This window comes from Cololabis saira, chromosome 22 (genome assembly GCF_033807715.1).
Source record: "Cololabis saira isolate AMF1-May2022 chromosome 22, fColSai1.1, whole genome shotgun sequence".
NCBI classification, from domain to species: Eukaryota; Metazoa; Chordata; class Actinopteri; order Beloniformes; family Belonidae; genus Cololabis; species Cololabis saira.
In genome coordinates, this window is record NC_084608.1 from 8,996,186 (window position 1) to 9,016,597 (window position 20,412).

At 39.0% G+C, this 20,412-nt stretch overlaps 1 protein-coding gene across 2 annotated transcripts; it reads right to left on the minus strand.

The window, feature by feature from the left end:
* Positions 1 to 634: 634 nt before the first annotated feature.
* LOC133423593 (copine-3-like) lies at positions 635 to 19,586 on the minus strand. 2 transcript variants are annotated; one of them, XM_061713825.1, is made up of 17 exons: positions 19,472 to 19,586; positions 17,954 to 18,102; positions 15,105 to 15,284; positions 12,333 to 12,407; positions 12,173 to 12,244; positions 11,987 to 12,067; positions 9,231 to 9,320; positions 8,410 to 8,508; positions 7,974 to 8,060; positions 7,293 to 7,352; positions 7,037 to 7,170; positions 6,274 to 6,328; positions 6,108 to 6,159; positions 5,838 to 5,971; positions 2,535 to 2,771; positions 2,114 to 2,226; positions 1,267 to 1,405 (listed from the first exon to the last, which is right to left on the minus strand). In XM_061713825.1, exons 2-16 carry the CDS (start codon positions 18,083 to 18,085, stop codon positions 2,116 to 2,118), a joined length of 1,599 nt encoding a protein of 532 aa, XP_061569809.1. In that variant the 5' UTR covers positions 18,086 to 18,102; positions 19,472 to 19,586; the 3' UTR covers positions 1,267 to 1,405; positions 2,114 to 2,115. The 2 variants fall into 2 exon arrangements, with proteins under 2 accessions (XP_061569808.1, XP_061569809.1); XM_061713824.1 differs by lacking the exon at positions 2,114 to 2,226 and having other exon boundaries at positions 635 to 1,405.
* Between the last annotated feature and the right edge of the window lie 826 nt (positions 19,587 to 20,412).

Here is a 20,412-nt window from a genome sequence, read left to right on the forward strand (position 1 = left end):
TCTGGAAATATTTCAGTTTCATATGTTTATTACAGGTATATGAACATATAATTGGTCAATTTGTTTTGGAATTGACCGTCTAATAGGTGGCAGCAGTGCTTGGGTCACATTTGAAATACCTTTTTAAAAACGCATCTGTTAATAGTTTTTAATCTGTTTTAGTCTTTGAATTAATATTTGATAAAGTGTAGGACCGGCTGTTGAAATCTGAAGTATTGCAGGTGATTTCTTTCAGCTTTTCAGGAACGTAAACACGAGCTTCATTATTCTCTGCAAAAATCAAGCCACTTCATGATTCAATTTGTACTGAATACAAGGCATTTTATTTGCATATTACAAGGCACATGATTTCTGCCGTAATACAACGCCGCTGCAGCACATGATACAAGTTTTATACATAAACAGATATGCTGTTAACATATATGGACGTCTATATTCAGTGCTATTTAATTTGGACTGCTAGCATGTTTAATACTGAACTTCTCTAGTATTTCATGTCTATGATAATCTGTCAAATCTCTGTTCTAAACTTCACTGGCACAAGGAAAAAAAGACTGGCACAATTTACACCAAATGAGGTTTGAGTTGCCATATTTTAGATTAAATTGGGTTCAGCTCTCTTGAGAAAAACATCAGTTGTATAACGTTGGCATCTGTGCATAAACATGTTTAACTATTCTTAATACATTTAATGTAGCACAAACAAAAATCACAAAGCTATAACATGACCATAATGATACTTCCAGTTTGTTTTGAGCCTGTAAACATAAGAGATCATAAACCTGTAAGTCACACACGGTGCAGCAGAGGTGGCTTCTTGTGAGCTGTACTGTTGTAAAGACTATACACCTATTTTAAATTCAGCGGTTTCAGGAAACTGTTGAAACATTGATTTAGTTGGGAATGAAGAAAATGCAAAACAAAGTTTTTAATGCTGGTCCTGATTTTTAAATTGCTGGTATCAAAGCTGTTGGAGAAAAAAATAAAAAATCTAAAGATGCATCCCTGGTTAGACCTAGCTTCCCCCCTCAAAAAACATTTTTCTAATATTTCCTATTACACTCTTCACCCCAGACCTCAGCCAATGGAATGATCGACTTGTTCCAGCTCAACTAAAGAGGAAGTTGGGAAAGTCAACAAGTACAACTAGATCTAAACAGCAGAGTGAAGAGATGAGAAAGTACACGTCGTGTTTGTGGTTGGACGGCATGCAGCTGGGATCTAACGTGGCTGTGCTGGGGGGGGTGTGGCTGAAGTCTGGCTGCTTCCTGGACGTTCATACCGTCCCCGCGGGGTCCGGTGCTGCACCCGTGTTGGGGGGGATCAGCTTCATGGTGGTGAAAAACTCTGTCAGCTGAGTCGGGACTTCAGCCAACACAGACTTTGCCAGAGCCTCGGCGGGAGCCTGGAGGGAAGAACAAAAGGAGAAACAAGTTAAACAAAAGAAAATAATAATTGGATAACTAATAATGTAGGGATGAAAGCACATGAGGGAAGCATGGATGACAGACAGAAGCCATGCATGTGAAGACAGGTGAGAGGAAGATTCAACAATTGTAGATCTTGATAATCATATCTTTTCATTCAGATCCTGATTATAATTTTTCTATTTTTTAGGGTAATTATCACTAATATGTTTTGTCTCTGAACTTTTTAAATACTGTTGCAATCTCTGAAGGGGTAAGCTGTATATTTTTTAATAAAGGTTTTCTGTAGCCTTATAGAAATATGGAAGTGAATAATTATCCAAGAGCCAGCTGCACAACAAATTCTAAGCAACAAAAAGACACTGGGAGTTACTTTTCATATCACACGATGTAAGACTGCTGAGCCTACTGAGGTAATCAACAGTTTTCCTTCACTTATCAGTGAATGTACATAGTGTCGGTTCAACACTTTTGTATAAAAGGTAAACTGCGAACAAGGATGTTTGTTCACAAGTCCTGGGTTAGACTGAACTGCAGATTGTGTTGTGCTCTCTGTCTCTGCTCAAGCAAGAATCAAGTGGGAAAAGGTGGAAGGAGGACAACAAAGTGACGATTCGTGCAGGGATTCAGGGAGGCCGGTGTTCATAAAGAGGGTGTTATGTTTAAGACATGATATTTCAGGGTACCCCTAGGAAGGACTGGGATCACTGGGAGGCTTCAGTTTGAATAAACTGAAGAAGGAAGCCAGTTGCTGGGGTAATTCGGCCAATACACTTTGGGCAAGAGCCTGGCTTGGCGCCTGAAAAGAAACGGATAAACAAAGCAAATGTAAGCCGGCACAATTTTTATCGAAGGGGCTGGGGGATCCCTGCGTTTGGGTATGGATGATAAAATAATTAAAAATGAGGCCAAACTTTGATAACCCCTACAATCAAAGATGAAGAAGTGAAATTGGCAGAAATAAAGTGAGACGCATGCAGTTTTTACAGCTTTTTGAGAGGGTGGGGGGATGGATCAATCAGCTGAAATCAGTTAATTACAATGAACATTCCTCGTCTTGTGAAAAGCAGCAAGCAGTAAACGTTCCCCGTTTTCACCGTGACTTACATTTTGGAATTGCCTGAATGGCACAAATTGGACGATGTCCCTCATGGCGGCTTCGCCGGACAGAGAGCGCAGGCAGCCGTTGTCTCCATCCAGGAACTCCATGGCGCTGAAGTCCGCAGCTCCCACTCCCACGATGATGATGGACATGGGGAGCCGGGAGGCGTTGACGATGGCGCTGCGAGTCGCGTCCATGTCTGTGATCACGCCATCGGTGATGATCAGCAGAACATAGTATTGCTTCAGGAAGACGGAAAACACAGGATGTAAAACACAAACTTATCAGTCTTCAAAACTTGCAGGATGACGGGTGCGCTTAAGGAAAAAAATAAAAATGAATGTAAATAATCAATCAGTCTTGTGAATACTTTAAACTTAAAAGCAACTAGATTTGCGAGAAGATGGCGAGAATTCGGATGGAAAAATCTCATACGCTTTTTTATCACTCCACACATTAAGACTAAACAAACACAAGAACAACAGAATTGTTGGCGAGGGTGTGATCATGTAGTAGCCAATCATTCTCATATCTTTTGGGCATGTCCAAAAATACAATTATTCTGGCATAATGTTGTCCAAACAATGGAGGAAATTCTAAATCTGAGAATACCTAAAGATCCAAGGACTGTATATCTGGGACTTATGCCTGTTGGAGTCACTGAAAAGAGAGACATCTACCTCTTCAAAATATTGACTGTTGCAGCTAAGAAGGCCCTGACAAGACTCTGGATGAGAAGCGATCCCCCAGGACCAAGACAATGGCTCGACATTGTTGAAGAAATATACGCCATGGAAAAATTGACTTTTTGTCTGAGAATTAGAGGAAGGGATTTTGCTCAAAAGTGGCAAAAATGGTCTACATTTAAGGTCAAATCCCAGCCATGCCCTTAAAGAAGGGAAAGAAAAGAATGGCAAAATATTACATCTCCCCCAGGAAGTTATGTTATGATTGTTACTATCATTTTTTATTATTATTATTTTTTCTTCTTTCTCTTTCCTTTCTGTGTAACTTGAAAAAGACAAAATAAAAAGTATTTAAAAAAAAAGCAACTAGATTGACAAGTTAATACAAGCTGGTTTTTGCTTGTAAAAAGTGTATTATAACTAAAATCAAATAGTTTGCAGGGTTCATAATAAACCCAAGTCTCTAACCGTGAGGTTGTTATCTGAAAACCGCCTGAACAGTCAGTGTATTATTATCCTGTTAGGATGTCTAAAGGCTGCACTGCCCCTGAGGAATCGCTCCCTTCACATTCATTTTCTTTGAAAAGCAAGGAGATGACATCAAGACTTATGCAAAACATCTTGTTAAGGCATGCATCAAAGCCTCAAAGAGATGAGCTCGACCCAGCTTTATGCAAATTAAACAAGCACGTTATTGAGGGCCTTATCTCACCAAAGTAGCCACTCTTATCTAACGTACTGCACTGGGGATGAAAAGGTGTCCTCAGATCTGTTGCTCTTGAGGAACCATCAGAGCGGATAATGCAAGAACTTGGTTCCACATTTAAATCGTGGCTGCGGCAGGTCTCTCTTCCTTATGATCCCTCACTCCCCGCCCATCAGAAGCAGAGGAACTCCAACCGAGAGCAAAGGACCCTCGTTCGCCAGGGTTATCTGGTCAAATGTGTTATTTATATTTTTCCATTACAACAAAAAAGTGAAGCGGAAATAGACCCTGAAGTTTTGAAAGAGCGCGCCTCGACACAGCAAATTTGGGAAGCAATTCCTCTGCACACTCGCAGCGTGGCGGATAAACGGTGGAGCGTGTCCGAAATCAAGAACAAAGCAGCAAACCGTTCACTCTTCTACAAAACATAAACAAAGATCAAATATCTTGGGCTACTATCGGCACACGCCAGCTGAAGTAATGCTGCGCTCTGGCCCCGCTGGGACAACAGCATAGGGGTTTCCAGCGCTGCGTCACCCGGGGTTATTAACGAATACCAGATACGTCAATAAAAGTGAAGCAACTGGATTAAAAAAAATATATAAATAAATTTGAGGAAAAAAAATCAGTTCAAAACATTACATGCCAAGTGCATTTTAAGGTAGATAAATGAAGTGGTGCACCTGATTTACATCACTTGCTTCTGAAGCCTGAATTAGTCCACTTCATGTTTAGCAGTTTTACAAAGAATAAATAAATAAAATGACTCATCTTTAGCAACTAGGCCTGTGTTGAAAAGATCGATTCTCCGATTTTAAATCGATTCTCATATTAATTCCTAAAAATCGATTCATATGTCTAAAGATCGATTAAAAAAAAAAAAAAATGTTTTTTTTCCATCATTACATTACAACTTTTGGTACTTTTTTGTTTATGCCCAAAAAAGGAATATTTTGTTGGACACGAGAATAACTGGTGCCATGTTTTTGCCTTTAAAGGAGCTTGAGGCTCCTTTTAAGAAATTAGACTCTCTAGCGCCACCCTTCACCACGACGGCCGTTGGGGGTACTGCAACCAACAGTGAAGCCGGCACTGGAGAACGGGGAGAACGCGCTTGCAGCGTCATGTGACGTCACATCCGCAGCCCAGCGCGGGAAATTCGGGACCGAATTGCAGCACATTTTGCAGCACACAGCCTGTTCAAGGCAACGGAGAGATACACTAGAGGGCTCATTCTTTTGGGTTTGGAACACTTCATCTGACATTATTACTAGAAAACTTAAAATGTATACAGATTTTTTTCATAAATCTTGCCACAATCCGGCCTCAAGCTCCTTTAAATATGTTTAAAGGTATGAAAACATTAAAGTTTTCAGTTATAATTGCATAAATTGTCTATATTTCTTTGCTTTATATACTGTCTTGGGGTTACATTTTCATAAATGTTAAAAACCAAATTCTCATAAATGGGGAAAAATTAAAAGCGATTTCTTTCGTCCTCTGTTTCCTCCCTGGATCTGTTTGGTAATTCTGCCCACATGATGTTTCTGAAAGCAGTTCTATCAGCATTCTGGGAGCTGATTGGTCCTTACAGCATCATTAGATGCCAATACTTGCTGTTTAATCTCAATATAATATTAGTATTAATATGTTGCATAACTAGACAGTCATATAATTCATGCAACAGCTGAAAAAACTGTTTTATTAACAGTAACCCAAATCAATATCGGATCGAATTGGATCGAATCAAAGCGTGAAAATCGATTCTGAATCTTAAGAATCAGAATCGAATCGAATCTTGATATTTGAATCGATCCCCAGCCCTATTAGCAACCTCCACATTAATACAAGAACTTTAATTTCATATAAAACTGACTGGTGTCCTTCTGGTGCTCCCTGAGCAGATGTACACTCACCGACGCGGTCGTCTGCTGGACGGCTTGCTTGGCAAAACAGGCCACGTGGTTGATGATGGGGGAGAAGTTGGTGGGGCCGTAAAGCTTGACCTGAGGGAGACACACCCTGTAGGCCTCCACCACCCCTTCAACACCTACACACACACACACAGCAGCGATCAAACTTCATATAAAATACATTAGGAACTGAAATGCTGCTGTGGTCCCAGTATCATAGCATGGCGCATGTGTGACAGTGTAAACGCATTTCAATAAACCATGTCAACACACCTGCACAAAATGGATTTGATGCGTTGAAATTGAGCGGAAACTCGTGGGAAACCTGTAACAAAATACAGTCACATATCATTTCCTGTTCCATTTTCAATTAGAAAAAACCCAGCTGCTTCACCTTTTGTAGGCTTTGTTTCATATTTAAATGCAAGCCGTACAGTACCTGCCATGAAGGTGGAATCTGAGCTCCAAAGCCAAAAGCAGGGAACATCTTGTCACTACAGACAAAGACAAGTCATACTTGTAAAGAAGAACAAGTTAAACTGCGACTGTTGATGTCTAAGATCAGTACAGAGCAGTAATAAATTCATCACGAGAAGCTGTCAGTTCTGTCTTCATTGAAAGCAAACGTCTGAGCACAAGTTGGACTTTACAGGTTTCCAGTGATGAAGAAAGCAAAACTGCAGCTGTACAAGATACAAAGCTAATTTGTATTTTCCCAGGTTTAAATTACTGGCTGTCACTGCTAAAGATAAGCTCATTGTTTATTCCAGAGCAACATCAGACGCTGCAGTGCTTCATGTTACTGTCACACTCGCATCTATAATAAGAGTGAACAACGGTTGGTTCACATGTCCCATAAAGAGTAGTATAATACCTAAATATAGTTTTATAATTTTATGGTGCATGTCTTTATCACATGGAGGCGCCTTCTTTATAAATAATCATACAGTAACAGAAGAGAAGAGAACTTTTATTGACACAGATTAATAGTCAAAACCTATCAAAGGTTATCTATGAAACTATTTGTATTCTAATAAGATAACTGTCTAATTTATAACAACAATAATATATGAACTATACAAAAAATAAACTTGACTTTGAATGCAAAGTAAACCTTAATATGTACGGACATTATTGTATAATGTGTTGAGTTTTTGGGTTTTTTTTGTAAGGAATACGGTCCAGGTAAAACCTATTCCCACCTGTCATAGTCCTGGATGACGTTTCCCACGGACCAGATTGCAGACAGGTATTCATTAACCCCCTGAGGACTGATGTAATGCAGCGAATCAGGAGACCGGGGATCCCCGTTGGAGCCGGTGAAGTCGATAGCCACCTGACAGCAGACATGCAGGTCAATGCATGAACATCACAGCCGCAGATGATGTCCGCATTTATCAATTATAAAGAAAATAATCCGTGACTACGGATAAATATCAATGAGCATCCACAACTCACTGTGAAGTTGATCTGACAGCCTCCCATTATGTAATCCAGGAAGGTATACTCCTTCACCACCTGAAAGATAAAGCATCTGTCTTATAGAAGATTCACCTTGCCTTTACCGAGAACCAACGCACTCAAAAGGTCTGTTATGTATAGGGCTGTAGCTCACTGGAACAGTCTCCCCCCACACTTTCAACCACAGGAATGGCTAGTTTCAAAATTAAACTGAGAGAAGCTGTGTTTCGACATAATATTATGTTACAATAGTCTATTAGAAAACTACGTTAAGGGAATCCATTCATGTTAATATTTCTATCAATCAGGTTACTTATTAATTTACATTGTACTAGGTACATTACATTCTACTCTATAATTTACATTAATTTGCATTGTATTATTCAATGTTCATATTATTATTAGTAGTATTATTTAATGTTCATATGCACTGAGAAATTCATGTTAATATTTTCACGTTAATTGATCCATGTAATTCTTTGTATAAATGCTGTATTGTTGATTCATTGTTTGATTTAATGTGGACCCCAGGAAGAATAGTCTTCATATTTATGAGGACTAATGGGGATCCAATAAATCATAAACAATAAACAATAAACTGAACTATATTTAATATCAAATCCCAACTGCTGCATCACAAATAAACCCACAGAGCAAAGACAATAATTAAATAATTACCTGGCAAAACTTAATGCTCACAACACCAGAGTTCTTGTAGCCTTTCTTCTTCTGTTTCTTTTTACTGTTGATACAGTCAAACTCTGCCTGCAAAAACAAAAAACAGCACAGATGCTACAACACCAAGACGACAAAAGAAGTGTCATGAATTCATGAAGCACAAAATACTGATGGAAACTGTGAATAACCATCTCAAGACTGTGTTACAACATCATAAATGCACAACTCCAGTCCCCGGGGCAACAGTTCAGCAGTAAAGCTCTTCCCAGGACCGCCGCCTGCCTGGACAGGTTAGGATTCTACTTAGACTAATTAACGATGACTGGTTAAGGGCATAGTCTGTGATTAAAATGCTGTTACATAAAGTCATATAAAAGAAGGCAGAACAGCCTCAACCCAGACGGAGGTGTTGTCTCACACGAGCACGCGCTCGTACCGGAGATGTCCGCGATGCTTCTTGGAGGCGTTTCATTGTGGTTTCAAAAGTTCCAATGAGATCATGCGAGCCGTCGTCGTCGTAGTCGTAGCACTCCACCTGGAAACAGGTGACATCATTTGGCTGCTGCTGAGAACTTAACCACTACAACTGTTGGAAATAAGAAGAAAAGTCTTACAGAGTCACTACACTCAAACTGCAAAACACTACAAAGTTTTAATCCAGTAGTCTGAGAAAACACTATGTTTGAAGTTCTTTAGAAAGGTTTTTTTGTGAGTGACGTGCTTCGCTAAAAGGGACCAACACACATGAAACAAACATGCAAAAGTGAAAAGCAGTGAATAACTCTCGGAAATGTGCACAAAAAATGCAGTGAAACCATTTAAAGAAGTAACTTTAGACAAATACTTCTATGGCAAGAACACTGTGGACAGAGAAAATAAGAGGGTTGGAGACTCCGTCCTGTACGGTTCCCATCTGTGTAATGAACACAGCCAAATATATACACATACCGGTATACACACACACAAGCCTCAACCAGTTAGTGATGGAAGATGAAAAAACAGGAAGCTGTGAAGTACTGGATAACTCACTTGTCCTGCATGCTGGGAAACTGCTGCTTTCCTGACATGTTTGCTTTAGAGGTTAAAAGATATGCATTATCAAGCTATTACTGAATATAATAGAAGCTATACATGGCTGGAACAAGGTGCTCAGACGCTTGCATTGTGACCTCAGCGTGTAAACACAAAGAAAGCAAACCAAAAAGTTAAGTTAAGTTAAGTTAAGGTAGGTGTAAGTTGCAGCATGCAGATGTTTACTTTGATGGATTTCTCCATATCTCCCCCACAGAGAGACTGCAGCGGGATCCGAAAGGGTTTCCATGTCGGGTTCAAGTTGTTCTTCACCACCTGGGAACACAGTTAATAAAATCCTAGTTACCTCTAAGGGGAATTTCAGATATTTTTATGTTCAACAAAAGCATTTTACAGCTTGTTTCTATCAAAGACCGATGAGCAGATCAGGAGCGGTGCAGGGTGCAGTCTCTCCACCAAAAACCCTGACTCACGCCGCTGTGAGGATTCATCCAGTCAGCAGTCGCAGTGTTCTGGATTGATTCTGAGGTGATCACCCCCCCCCCCCGGGTCCTGACTGCACCTAACTGCAAGCTTTTAGCTCCGTCAGATGGAGAAACATCCTGGGCCACTGTCGGCTGACATGTGACTGACATAATTGCAAGTGGAGATTCATTTGCTCAAGGACAGGTTTAGCTGGTGTGTAGTTAAATCAGCTGGAAACTGAAAATACACTACTGTGGGAACAGTAAAGCTATGGACTCAATCTTTGTTTTTAACAGAAATACATTTTAAAAAAGGATTTCAGATCCACCAAAAAAAAACATCTTCGTAATAAATAAAGGACATGCAATGAATCCTGACGTTGTTTAAGTGTTTGAAAGGAAGGTTTTGTCATGATTTCATAAAAATAATTGAATCGTGATCTTAAATCATAAATTATAAGCAGAAACAACACAATATAATTATAATGTTAAAATGCTTGTGATGCCTGCTGAATAAATCATGCGCTATAAACACATATTCTTTGTTTGTCTTTAATTAAGAGGCAGCATCCTGACCTGCATACGTGTAAATTAGAGAAAAAAAAAAGGGTCGAGGAGGGTGAAATTAGATGTCTGTCTGGTTAAAGTAAACACACAAGAAAAGAAACCTCGAGTGTAGGGCTGGGCGATATATCGAGATTTTAATATATATCGATATATTTTCAAACGCGATATGGTACGAGACAATATCGTTTATATCGATTTACATTTTTTTTTTTTTTTTTTTTTATGATTTTGATATAGCTTATTTTGTGACAAATTGACTTGAATGTTTTATTTGAGATTTGCACAAACTGTCAACCTCAGTGGAAAAGTCTACCTGTTACTGTCTACATTGTATTAAATTGCACAGTGTATTTTAATTTAATTGTTATGCAGGAAAGGGATATTTGTTTTATTTTATTCAAGAAGCATTTTTATTCTATATATGCAGGCAGTTTATTTTTATTTCATTTGTTTTATACATTTTGATATTGTGCAGACCTCTGTTAACAAAGGAACCTGTGTGACATTTGGCACGAGGCTTTGTATTAAAACTGACTGTTTTTTTAAGGGTTTGCCTCAGAAAAAAATGAAGCTAACAGAGATGCTATGCTATAATGCTTTGGGGGAAACCCCAATTATGGCACAGAAAAAATATCGATATATATCGAGTATCGCCATTCAGCTAGAAAATATCGAGATATGACTTTTGGTCCATATCGCCCAGCCCTACTCGAGTGGTTGTTTTGCCATTTAAAGATGCAGCAAACGAGCTAAACCTCGGCTGCAGGTTAAACCACAGGTGTGAGTGACAGTGCAGTTGGGTTAAAACATACGTGTTGATAAACCTAAAGCTCGCCTAGCGTTGGTGGTCTGTCAGCGTCTGGCAGGCCAACACCCCGCAAGAAACCACAGACCAGGAAGTCTGTCTTGCAGAGAACAAGATAAATCTGGTTTACAGTCACTGACTGTATGGAAACAACTTCACCTTCTCATCAGGGAATAAAACACTAATACAGACTCTAAACATCATATTACTTAATAGTATTTGAGATTTTTATGAAGTGAAAGCCACAGACTTAACTGATTCAGTCACACATAGGTTTGTGTCCTTCCTCATTAAGAACAACAGCAACACATTGAACATTTGCTCCTACAACTTAACAGGTCCGTTTAAGAGAAGGACGAGTGTTACAACATCTGCTGCTTCACCACTAGACGCTGGTCTGATTTGATACTTGAGTTTGTTCCAATGAGTCGTGTGAAGCAAACGCTGCGGTGTAACAGTTTGACCAACACTGGTTTCCTTTTTCTCGCAGATAGTTGAGTGACAACACACACACAGAAAAACAACAAAAATGAAGCAATTAAACAATTCTGACAATGAAGACTTTTCTGACATGACATAACAATTATAATATTGAATTGAAGCAACTGAAATATTTGAACTGTGAAGTTACGATGACTTAAAAGTAAACACTCTCACTGCTGAGTGAAAGACAGAGCAGCTCAACTGAGATCTTTGCAAATCCGTCAAGATGTAAACTAGTTTTCATATAAACATCCCATTTTGCCCTGAAAACCAGCTTGCTTGTGTGAGCTGGGCCTTTTTCCTTATTCAATTCTCCGCCAGGTTTTGTCTGAACTAACAGCAAGTAAACTGTCGAAGAGGCAAATATAAGACACCAACAATAAAACGGCCATCCAGTTATTCTCCCAACAACTTTAGGTGCAACAGTTTGAGCTCTAAAGCTCAAACTCTCCATCTGTCAGTAAAGCTGCATCCTTTTGTTCTGAAATATAAGACTTTTGTCAGGGCTATGACTGGCATCAACACTACAGACGAAAAGGGAAAAATCGGATTTCCTACCGATCATGTAGCAGTTTGTAAGCACAACTGTTGTGGTCTAACGTGGATGATCAAAATCGAGAATATCTAGAAATGATGATGAAATTTAAAAAACAACCTCTTACCTCTGTCCTGTGAGCCAGCTGCCATCCGGTTTCCGTCTGCTTGTAGAACTCCAGGTATGGATCAGACTTACCAAAGAAATCCTGCGTCAGGCAGGCAACAACAAAACAAAACACACGAATAAGTAATATGCATCTGAATATCTAAAAACGTAAAACTTTTCAGACTTCAAAAAGAACTGCCCGTACCTTGTTATCCAGTTTCCTGGCTTCCGCCTCAAAATTCACCACTCGATTGTCCTTTATTTCTTCTGCACTGATCTACAACACAAAGAAAGGTACAGTAAACCGACAACACAGAAGACAAACAGCTAAATATCCCCACACGACATCTTTCTGTTGCTCTCACTGTGATCGTTCCTTTTCCTGCAGGTGTCTTGTTCTTCAAGACAAGCGGTCGGGTCAGTTTCTTACTGGACACAACCTGAAAGCAGGGAAAAGGAGTTAAACAGTTTGATTAGATTAGATTAGATTAGATTAAGTTCAACTTTATTGTCATTACACATGTACACAAGTACAGAGCAACGAAATGCAGTTTGGCATCCAATCAGAAGTGCAACAGAAAGTATTATAGTAAATGGGTCAAAGACGTGAGTCACGTTTACTTTTTCTGTCCGATGGAACTTTTTACCTAATAATAAACATAAAAATGAATAAAAAATATAACATGTATGTCTAATACGTTCCCTCTACATGTGCCCACTCTTATTTTATTTAAACATGTTGGTTAATGGTCATTTTCTGCCATCTGAAGTGTGAAAACATCATGGGGGGTGACCGTCCGGCCTTGACTTCTGTTTGGACAACTGCTTTTAAATCACATTAAAACAATTTAAAAATAATGCTTGCCCTATTGGGCATACTTTCAAACTTGTTTTAGATTTATTGACAAAGTTATGGAACATTTGTACACACATTTCAATCATAATACACAAACTAATCTTGTCCGAATATGTTCATTGTCTGAATTATCATCTGACCATGAAAAAAATACAATTGAGGGACTTTTATATTGACAATCATCTCAAAGAGGATGTTGCATCAGCCAGTTACTCCATGAGGGTCCCAGAGACACAACCTGCAGGTCAGTAGTCTCTCTCTCCTTTACAAATAAATCCTCTTTCTAACTGCTGCAGTGTATACGTCACATTTTGATATCATGTGGGGTGACCACCCTAAAACTGTAAATAATTCGTTTTATTTGCAAATCTATATTTTGAAGGTAAATTTGTTAGTGATATGTGGTGAGAAGTAACTAGCTTAGATCATATAGCTAACTGTTAGCCTGTTATATTTGATTAAACTTGAAAGCATCATGTGGGGTGACCACCTGTCATGTGGGGTAACCAACAAATGGCAATTCTGTATCAAATTCAAAATTGAATGTCTATCAGTTTTGGTTCAAATATAAATTATTGGTATAGCATGCATAAGTGGATACACCTTGTACACATTTTAAATCAGTTTTATGAATTTTAGAGTAAGTAAGAGGGTGACACTGCCATTATGGATAGAATGTATTTAAAAATGGTTTTCAAAAAATGAAAGGAAAAATGTGTCTATCTTTCTTGAACAGTTAATTTAATTACTGATACTTATTAAAATATAAATTTTGTTATGGAAATCTATTAATTTTTAGATAAATTACGGTCGCCCCAAATGATGTTTAAAGGTTTAAAAACACTAAAATACCTTTGTTTGAAGTTTTCACATACATGTATGTGTACACTACATTTCAAATGTTTGGAAAATGGCCAAAAATATCTTTATTTTAAGTATTTTAAAAATGGGCTACTCAAAGGGCCTTATACGTCTTTGACCCAAATACAGTATATAGAGATTATAAATTAAAGGGGACCTATTATGAAAAATAGGTTTTTTTCTTGCTTTAACATATATAAAGTGGTCTCCCCTCAGCCTGCCAACCTAGAGAAGGAGGAAAGCAACCAAATTCTGCAGTGTCTGTACAGCCGCCCGGATGATCAGTCCAGTCTGATGTGGATCTACGAGCCGTTCAGATTCTGCTCCTGTCGTTACGAAACGAAAATGCGATGTCAGGGTTTTGACATTTCCCCCAGTTTTGAGTTTCAGTTCTGTCCCTCCTGTTTCCCCATCTGCTGATTGTCAGCACCTGTGTCTCGTTATCCCCTGTGTATATCTAGTCTTGTCTTTTCCCTGCTCCCTGTTGGTCCGTACTGTTTGCTCCCTCCATGTTCTCCTCTAGTTTTTTGGATTCCTGTTTTTTGTTCTGCCTTGGTGATCCTGCTCTGCAGCGTTTTTGGTTTTGTTCAATAAATTCTGCCTTTTTGCCAACTCCTGCCTCCTGCTCTCCTGCATTTGGGTCCTCAACAACCACACCGTGACATGCAATTTGCAAAGGTCGGCCTCCGATGCGTGAAACCACGCCCACAACTAACTCCACCGGCCGGAGCTTCCGCCATTTTTTCGTAGCGGTGTATCGCCTCATTCAGGCAGCCAATCAGCACAGAGCCTCATTATCATAGCCCCGCCCACTCAGAATCCCGCATAGATAATGAGGTTAGAGACTGGGATGATTAAAGACATGGCTCAGAGGCTGAATTTCTAATTTATTTAGCAAAAACAATCAAAAGCTTGTTTTTAAGACATTCAAAGCCTGTTTAAAATAGGTATTAGATACCATAATAGGTCCCCTTTAAATAATGCAGAGATATAAACAACCTGAGGTTGCTAAACTAGTGTAAATATTCAGTGCACATTGACTTGGGAGTGCAAACAAATGGTATAAAGTGTCTACAGTGCAGATAGAGTGGTGTAATGAGGATCAAGACTAGAAAAAAGTAGAAAAAAAAAGGTTCAGTCTGAATGAAAGTGAATAAATACAAAAAAAAAAACCCTCCAGTCAAATGACTTCTATAAGATAGTGGAAGAGTGAACAACTGAGGTCACATTACAGAGTTGTCAGCAACTGTTATCAGAGATCTTCAAAACAGTTAAACAGTGGAGTCTTATTTCAGCACAGTATGTGTCCTACTACTGTTGAATCTGCATAACTATATCTGTCTATCTGTCTATCTATCTATCTATCTATCTATCCATCTATGAACCAAGACAAACATCACGCAGGAGAAGAAAACCTTACCTGGCCCAAGGTGCACTCCAGCTCCCCCAGGAAGTCGTCATCACTCAGGTCAACTGTCTTGTTGTCAATGTCGTAAAGCCCAAACCTCAGCTTCTGAACTATTTCAAAATAGTAGTCGATGACGAACTTTTTGGCAAACTTTGGGTCGAGGCAGTTCTGGACTTTCTCTGTGCGACCCACCTGTAGGAGAAGTTTGAAAAACAGCAAACCTTTAACAAAAGAATGAAGCAAATATCAGCAGGCAAGCTGAAGAGAAATAGTAAGTGGAAACTTCACCACCGAGGGGTTAATGATTAACACGGTAACTGGAGTGTTACAACACTTCACGTAATTAACACGCAGCTTTTCCTACATAGAGATACAGGAGACGGCCACCTCGGCCATTCTTCATGCCCCCTCAGCCTTCTGACCACACCCTAGTATTTCTTACATCCACAGAAAACTGTTTCCACACAAGAACTTCCTGTATTTGATGACTGAATTCTGCAATTACGACCAGTTAGTTACACTATGAAAACGGGCACACACACCCTCTCAAAGTTTCCCTGATTTAACGTTACAACCAATCTGTGTTCTTTTTGCAGACGTCTAAAATAACAGACTTCTTTACAAAGCCATTTCACAAGAATTGCAACGGCAGGCGAAATAGTGCAGAGAGCAGATATAATTAGTCTAAAATAGAAGAATGCTGAATCATATCACTTAAAAGAAATGATTAAAAGTATGACACAGTCACACAATCACACAATCACACAATCGATGATCAGACTCAGAGAGGATGAATGTCATTGCATTTAAGCCAAAGTTTTGGCCACATGATTTTAACATTTTATTAATCCTTCTAGATATTACAAAAGCACAGACTAAGTGGCTTTGACCCTGAGTGTTTGAAGACATTTGGGTGGATGGTACACAAAGAAGAGCGTGTGATTTGAAATGTAGCAGCAAATGAAAAGGAGCTAATCAGAGACGTCACAGCTCTTTCTTACTTTTACTTGCTTGAAATGAAAACTACAAGCATGACAGCTATCAGCTGTGTTGGTGTCTTACACCAGGCTTGTTCTTTTTCTTTTAAAACCTGTATTCATTGAAAGTACTCGCTAAAGAGTCCTTACAAACACCAGGAAACTGGACCACATTACACCGGTCATGAAATCACTACAGTGTCTTCCAGTGAGTCAAAGGATAGAGTTTAAAATCTTCCTGCTGGTCTACAAACACCTGAATGGTCTTGGACCAAAATACATGGTGGATCTGTTAGTTCCCTATATTTATATATGAAACTCCCAGACCCCTGAGGTTCATCTGGATCTGGTTTGTTGTGGTTCCCAAGAACCAGAACCAGCAAGGTGAGTCAGCGTTCAGTTATTCTGCTCCTCACCGGTGGAACAAACTTCCTGTAGACCTGAGGTCTGCTCCAACTGTAGATCCTTTAAATCAGGCCTGAAAACATTACTGTTTAATTAAATACTTACCTGCTGTATACTACTGCCCTTACTTTTTAACAACTTGCCGCTTTTAATGTTGATGTAAAGCACTTTGAATTACCTTGTGTTGAATTGTGCTATACAAATAAACTTGCCTTGCCTTATTTCTTAGTGTGGTGAATAAACGCCTCTCATGTTCCACCTTATTCTTGAGAGCCACATGGCCCCTTTGTTTCATGAGTGACCGTATTTTTTCATTTAACCATGGTAGATCATTTCTTTGGCCTGGTTTACATTTCACTTTCCTCATAAAACTGTGCATAGTTGTGTGAAGTTCAGCCATAAAAGAACTACAGTTATCATCCATATTTATTATTTCTTTAATTGCATTTTCAAGATTGGTTATATGAGAATTAGGGATTTTATACTGTACTGACTTTGTGTGAGCTGGTAAGTTAAATCTTATTTTTGTGAGCTTTCTCACAATCAGAATCATATTGTGGTCACACAATCTTTCTTACTTTTACCTGCTTGAAATGAAAACTACAAGCATGACAGCTACCAGCTGTGTTTGTGTCTTACACCTAGGGTTGCCACTCGTCCCTTGAAATACGGAATCGTTACGTAATTGGGAATTAAAAGTTGCGTTCCGTATTGAACCAATACGGACATATATTATGCTCTTATTTATTGATGTCATAATATACAGGTGAAGGTCGAAAAATTTGAATATATTGCAAAACTTCATTCGTTTCAGTAAATTCAATTTAAGATGAAACAAATATATAATTTCCCACTTCATGCAAAGTGAGATATTTCAAGCCTTTAATTGTTATAATTTTGGTGATTATGGCTCACAGTTTATGAAAACTCCAAATAAAAAAATCTCAAAAAATTTGAATATTTTATGAAATCAATAAACAATTCAATCATCAAAATTATAACAAATAAAGGTTTAACATATCTAGCTTTGCATGTAATGAGACTATGTAATATATTAGTTTCACCTTTAAAGTTGAATTATTGAAATAAATTAACTTTTGCACCATATTCTAATTTTCTGACCTTCACCTGTAACTATATTATACATTCTGGCTGATGGACATACATAGCATAGGAGGTTATTTCAGTTGCTAGTATGGTTGGCTGTCTGTACAGTCATGGAAGTTCAATGCTATTAAAGCACTTTAAATTTTAAATCAAAGCATTTTGTTTTTCATATAAAATAAACACATTTCTATGCAGTTCAGAAGTTTTGGGGATGTCCCTTTTTTTTGGCGCCTGCGCTGCTGAAATTGGGGTGTCCCTTATTTCTATTTCTGAAAGGTGGCAACCCTACTTACACCAGGCTTCTTCTTTTTCTTTTCAAACCCGTATTCATTGAAAGTCCTTTCCTAAAACGTCCAGGTTGGTGCTACTGACCTCGTACCACTGGGAGTTGGAGCTGTCCATCAGCAGCACGCACAGCGGGTCCGACTTGGAGCCGATGTCTTTGTCCAGCAGGTTGCTGCAGGACACGGTCAGCTCCACCTTGGTGACACACTGAGCAGCCATGCCTGATCTCTGACACACTGGAGGGAAGAAAGAAGCCCCAGAGACACGAGGTGTCAAGTAACAAAGTACAAATACTTTGTTACCTTACTTAAGTAGAAATTTTGGTTATCTATACTTCACTGGGGTAATTATTTTTCAGACGACTTTTTACTTTTACTCCTTACATTTTCACACAATTATCTGTACTTTTTACTCCTTACATTTTAAAAACAGCCTCGTTACTCTATTTCATTTCGCCCTTTAAAAAACTATCCAGTTAAATTGCTCCATCCGGATAGAGTGAATTTGGTTGTGGTTGTTTCAGATGTTCTTGTCCAGTTTTGTTCTTACATCCGTTCCCCCAGATTCCTGCAACTAAACTTGGATGTACATTCCAATAAAGGTTAGGATAAAAGATAACATGCCTCTGAAGTTTGACTTTTTGCACCATTACAATACTTATAGGTAACTAGTCATCATATCTCCTGCTCTCTGAAACACATGTTAATGCTCAATAGTACACATATATGCTTCTTTAATATATTTGCATTATACTAAGATGCATTCATTTTCAATGGCTTTTGTCCTTAATGGCTTTTTTTTCCCTTACATTACTTTTACTTTTATACTTTAAGTAGTTTTGAAACCATTACTTTTATACTTTTACTTGAGTAAAAAACTTGAGTTGTTACTTCAACAGTATTTTTAAACTCTAGTATCTAGTATCTATACTTCTACCTGAGTAATAAATACTTTTGACACCTCTGCCAGAGACACGAGGTGAGCAAAACTAAACTGGTAAACACCCTGATACGAGCTTGAATTATGGTCCTGCGTTAAATCGACGCAGAGCCTACGGCAAGGGGAAGGCGTAGGGTGCGCGTCGCCGCGCACCCTACGCCGTAATTTCTGCGTTGGTGTAACGCGGAACCATAAATCAGCCTTACCGGGACGTAACAACCGCAGACAGAGAATTACATTCGACATTTTGAATTACACATTTGAATTACGTTTGAAATTACATTATAAATGAACAAATACAATGTTTTTGTTTTAGTTTAGCAATGTGGAGTGGTGGTGTTTACAGTGGTGACTGCACACGCCCGTTTGTAAAGGCCTTAACAACAACTAACTAATCTAAGATTAAGTGATAAATGTTGATCCTTGAGCTAATGAGTGCAGTCTGGCTGTTTAAACACTGTTAGCTCTATCACAGGCTTCCCGGTAGTAGTAGTAGTTAAACAGAGACAGACAGACATAGATCATATGGGTGTGATCATAAAAAATAAAGGACACTTTACTTTGAAAAGCTAACGTGACGCTAACAGGCTAGTGGAGCTGCAACTAACTAGTTCGCTGGTTAACTACGTTGCCTTTCACATGTTTTAGCTCCATAATCAAGCTTACCGTGTGAAGTGTTGAAGACTTAACTCGGGGCCGCAGGGGGGATGCTGGGGCGGATGTGACAGCTAGCGGGGGCTACGCTGTCTGACGAGGAGCAGACGCAGCAGCGAGGCCCCGCCCACCGAGGCCCCGCCCACCGGAGGGCGTGTCCTCGCTGCCAGGAACCTCCGACGTCACTGGACGAGGTGAGTCCATAATAGATCCATGGGTGAGTCCCTGTGCTCTGCGCTTATGACCAAATCAAAACATGGAAAGTCCCACAAAGCTAACAAGGGAAAACAAGAACCAGGCTGGCAATGGCCTTGGAAAGCAGGAGAAAGTCCACGCTTTGGTGATTTCCATGGTTTCTTGCCTTCAGCCAGTCATTATCTGCAGAAAATGCCCAGAAAAATATAAAAACAATAACATAAAAAAAAAAGTTTTAGATATTAAATGGATATTAATATTGGATGTGATTCTGAAGAAATTACAGCTGTGACTCGATTCGATTAAATTAAATTCAAATCAGCTCGATTCAGCCCAATAAAAAAATACTTTATAAATCCTCAAATGGAAATTAAACTGTATTTGCTGCAGTAACTGTTGTATTTACGTTTCTCAGTCATTATAATTTTATGAAGCAACATTCTTTCCACAATAAGCTTTATATGCTCCAGATCAGGGCTATCCATCTTTTATCAGTTTGTTCTTTCTTTTCTTTTTCACTACAAATGACTGCAGGTGAGATTATATGGCCCTCGGGGGACTAATAGAAGATCTGCACAATTTTGCTGCAAACACGGAAGGGAATGAATGAATGAAGAGTGTGCAGTTCCCTGTGGCTCCTGTGCTGCTGACCACCTGGCCAGACACACAACCATTCAGCATCACAAACTGTGGTCCATTTGTTTGTAATGTAGTCAGTAGTCCAGGTGATTTTGAGTGCATCTACCCATATCTTGTAG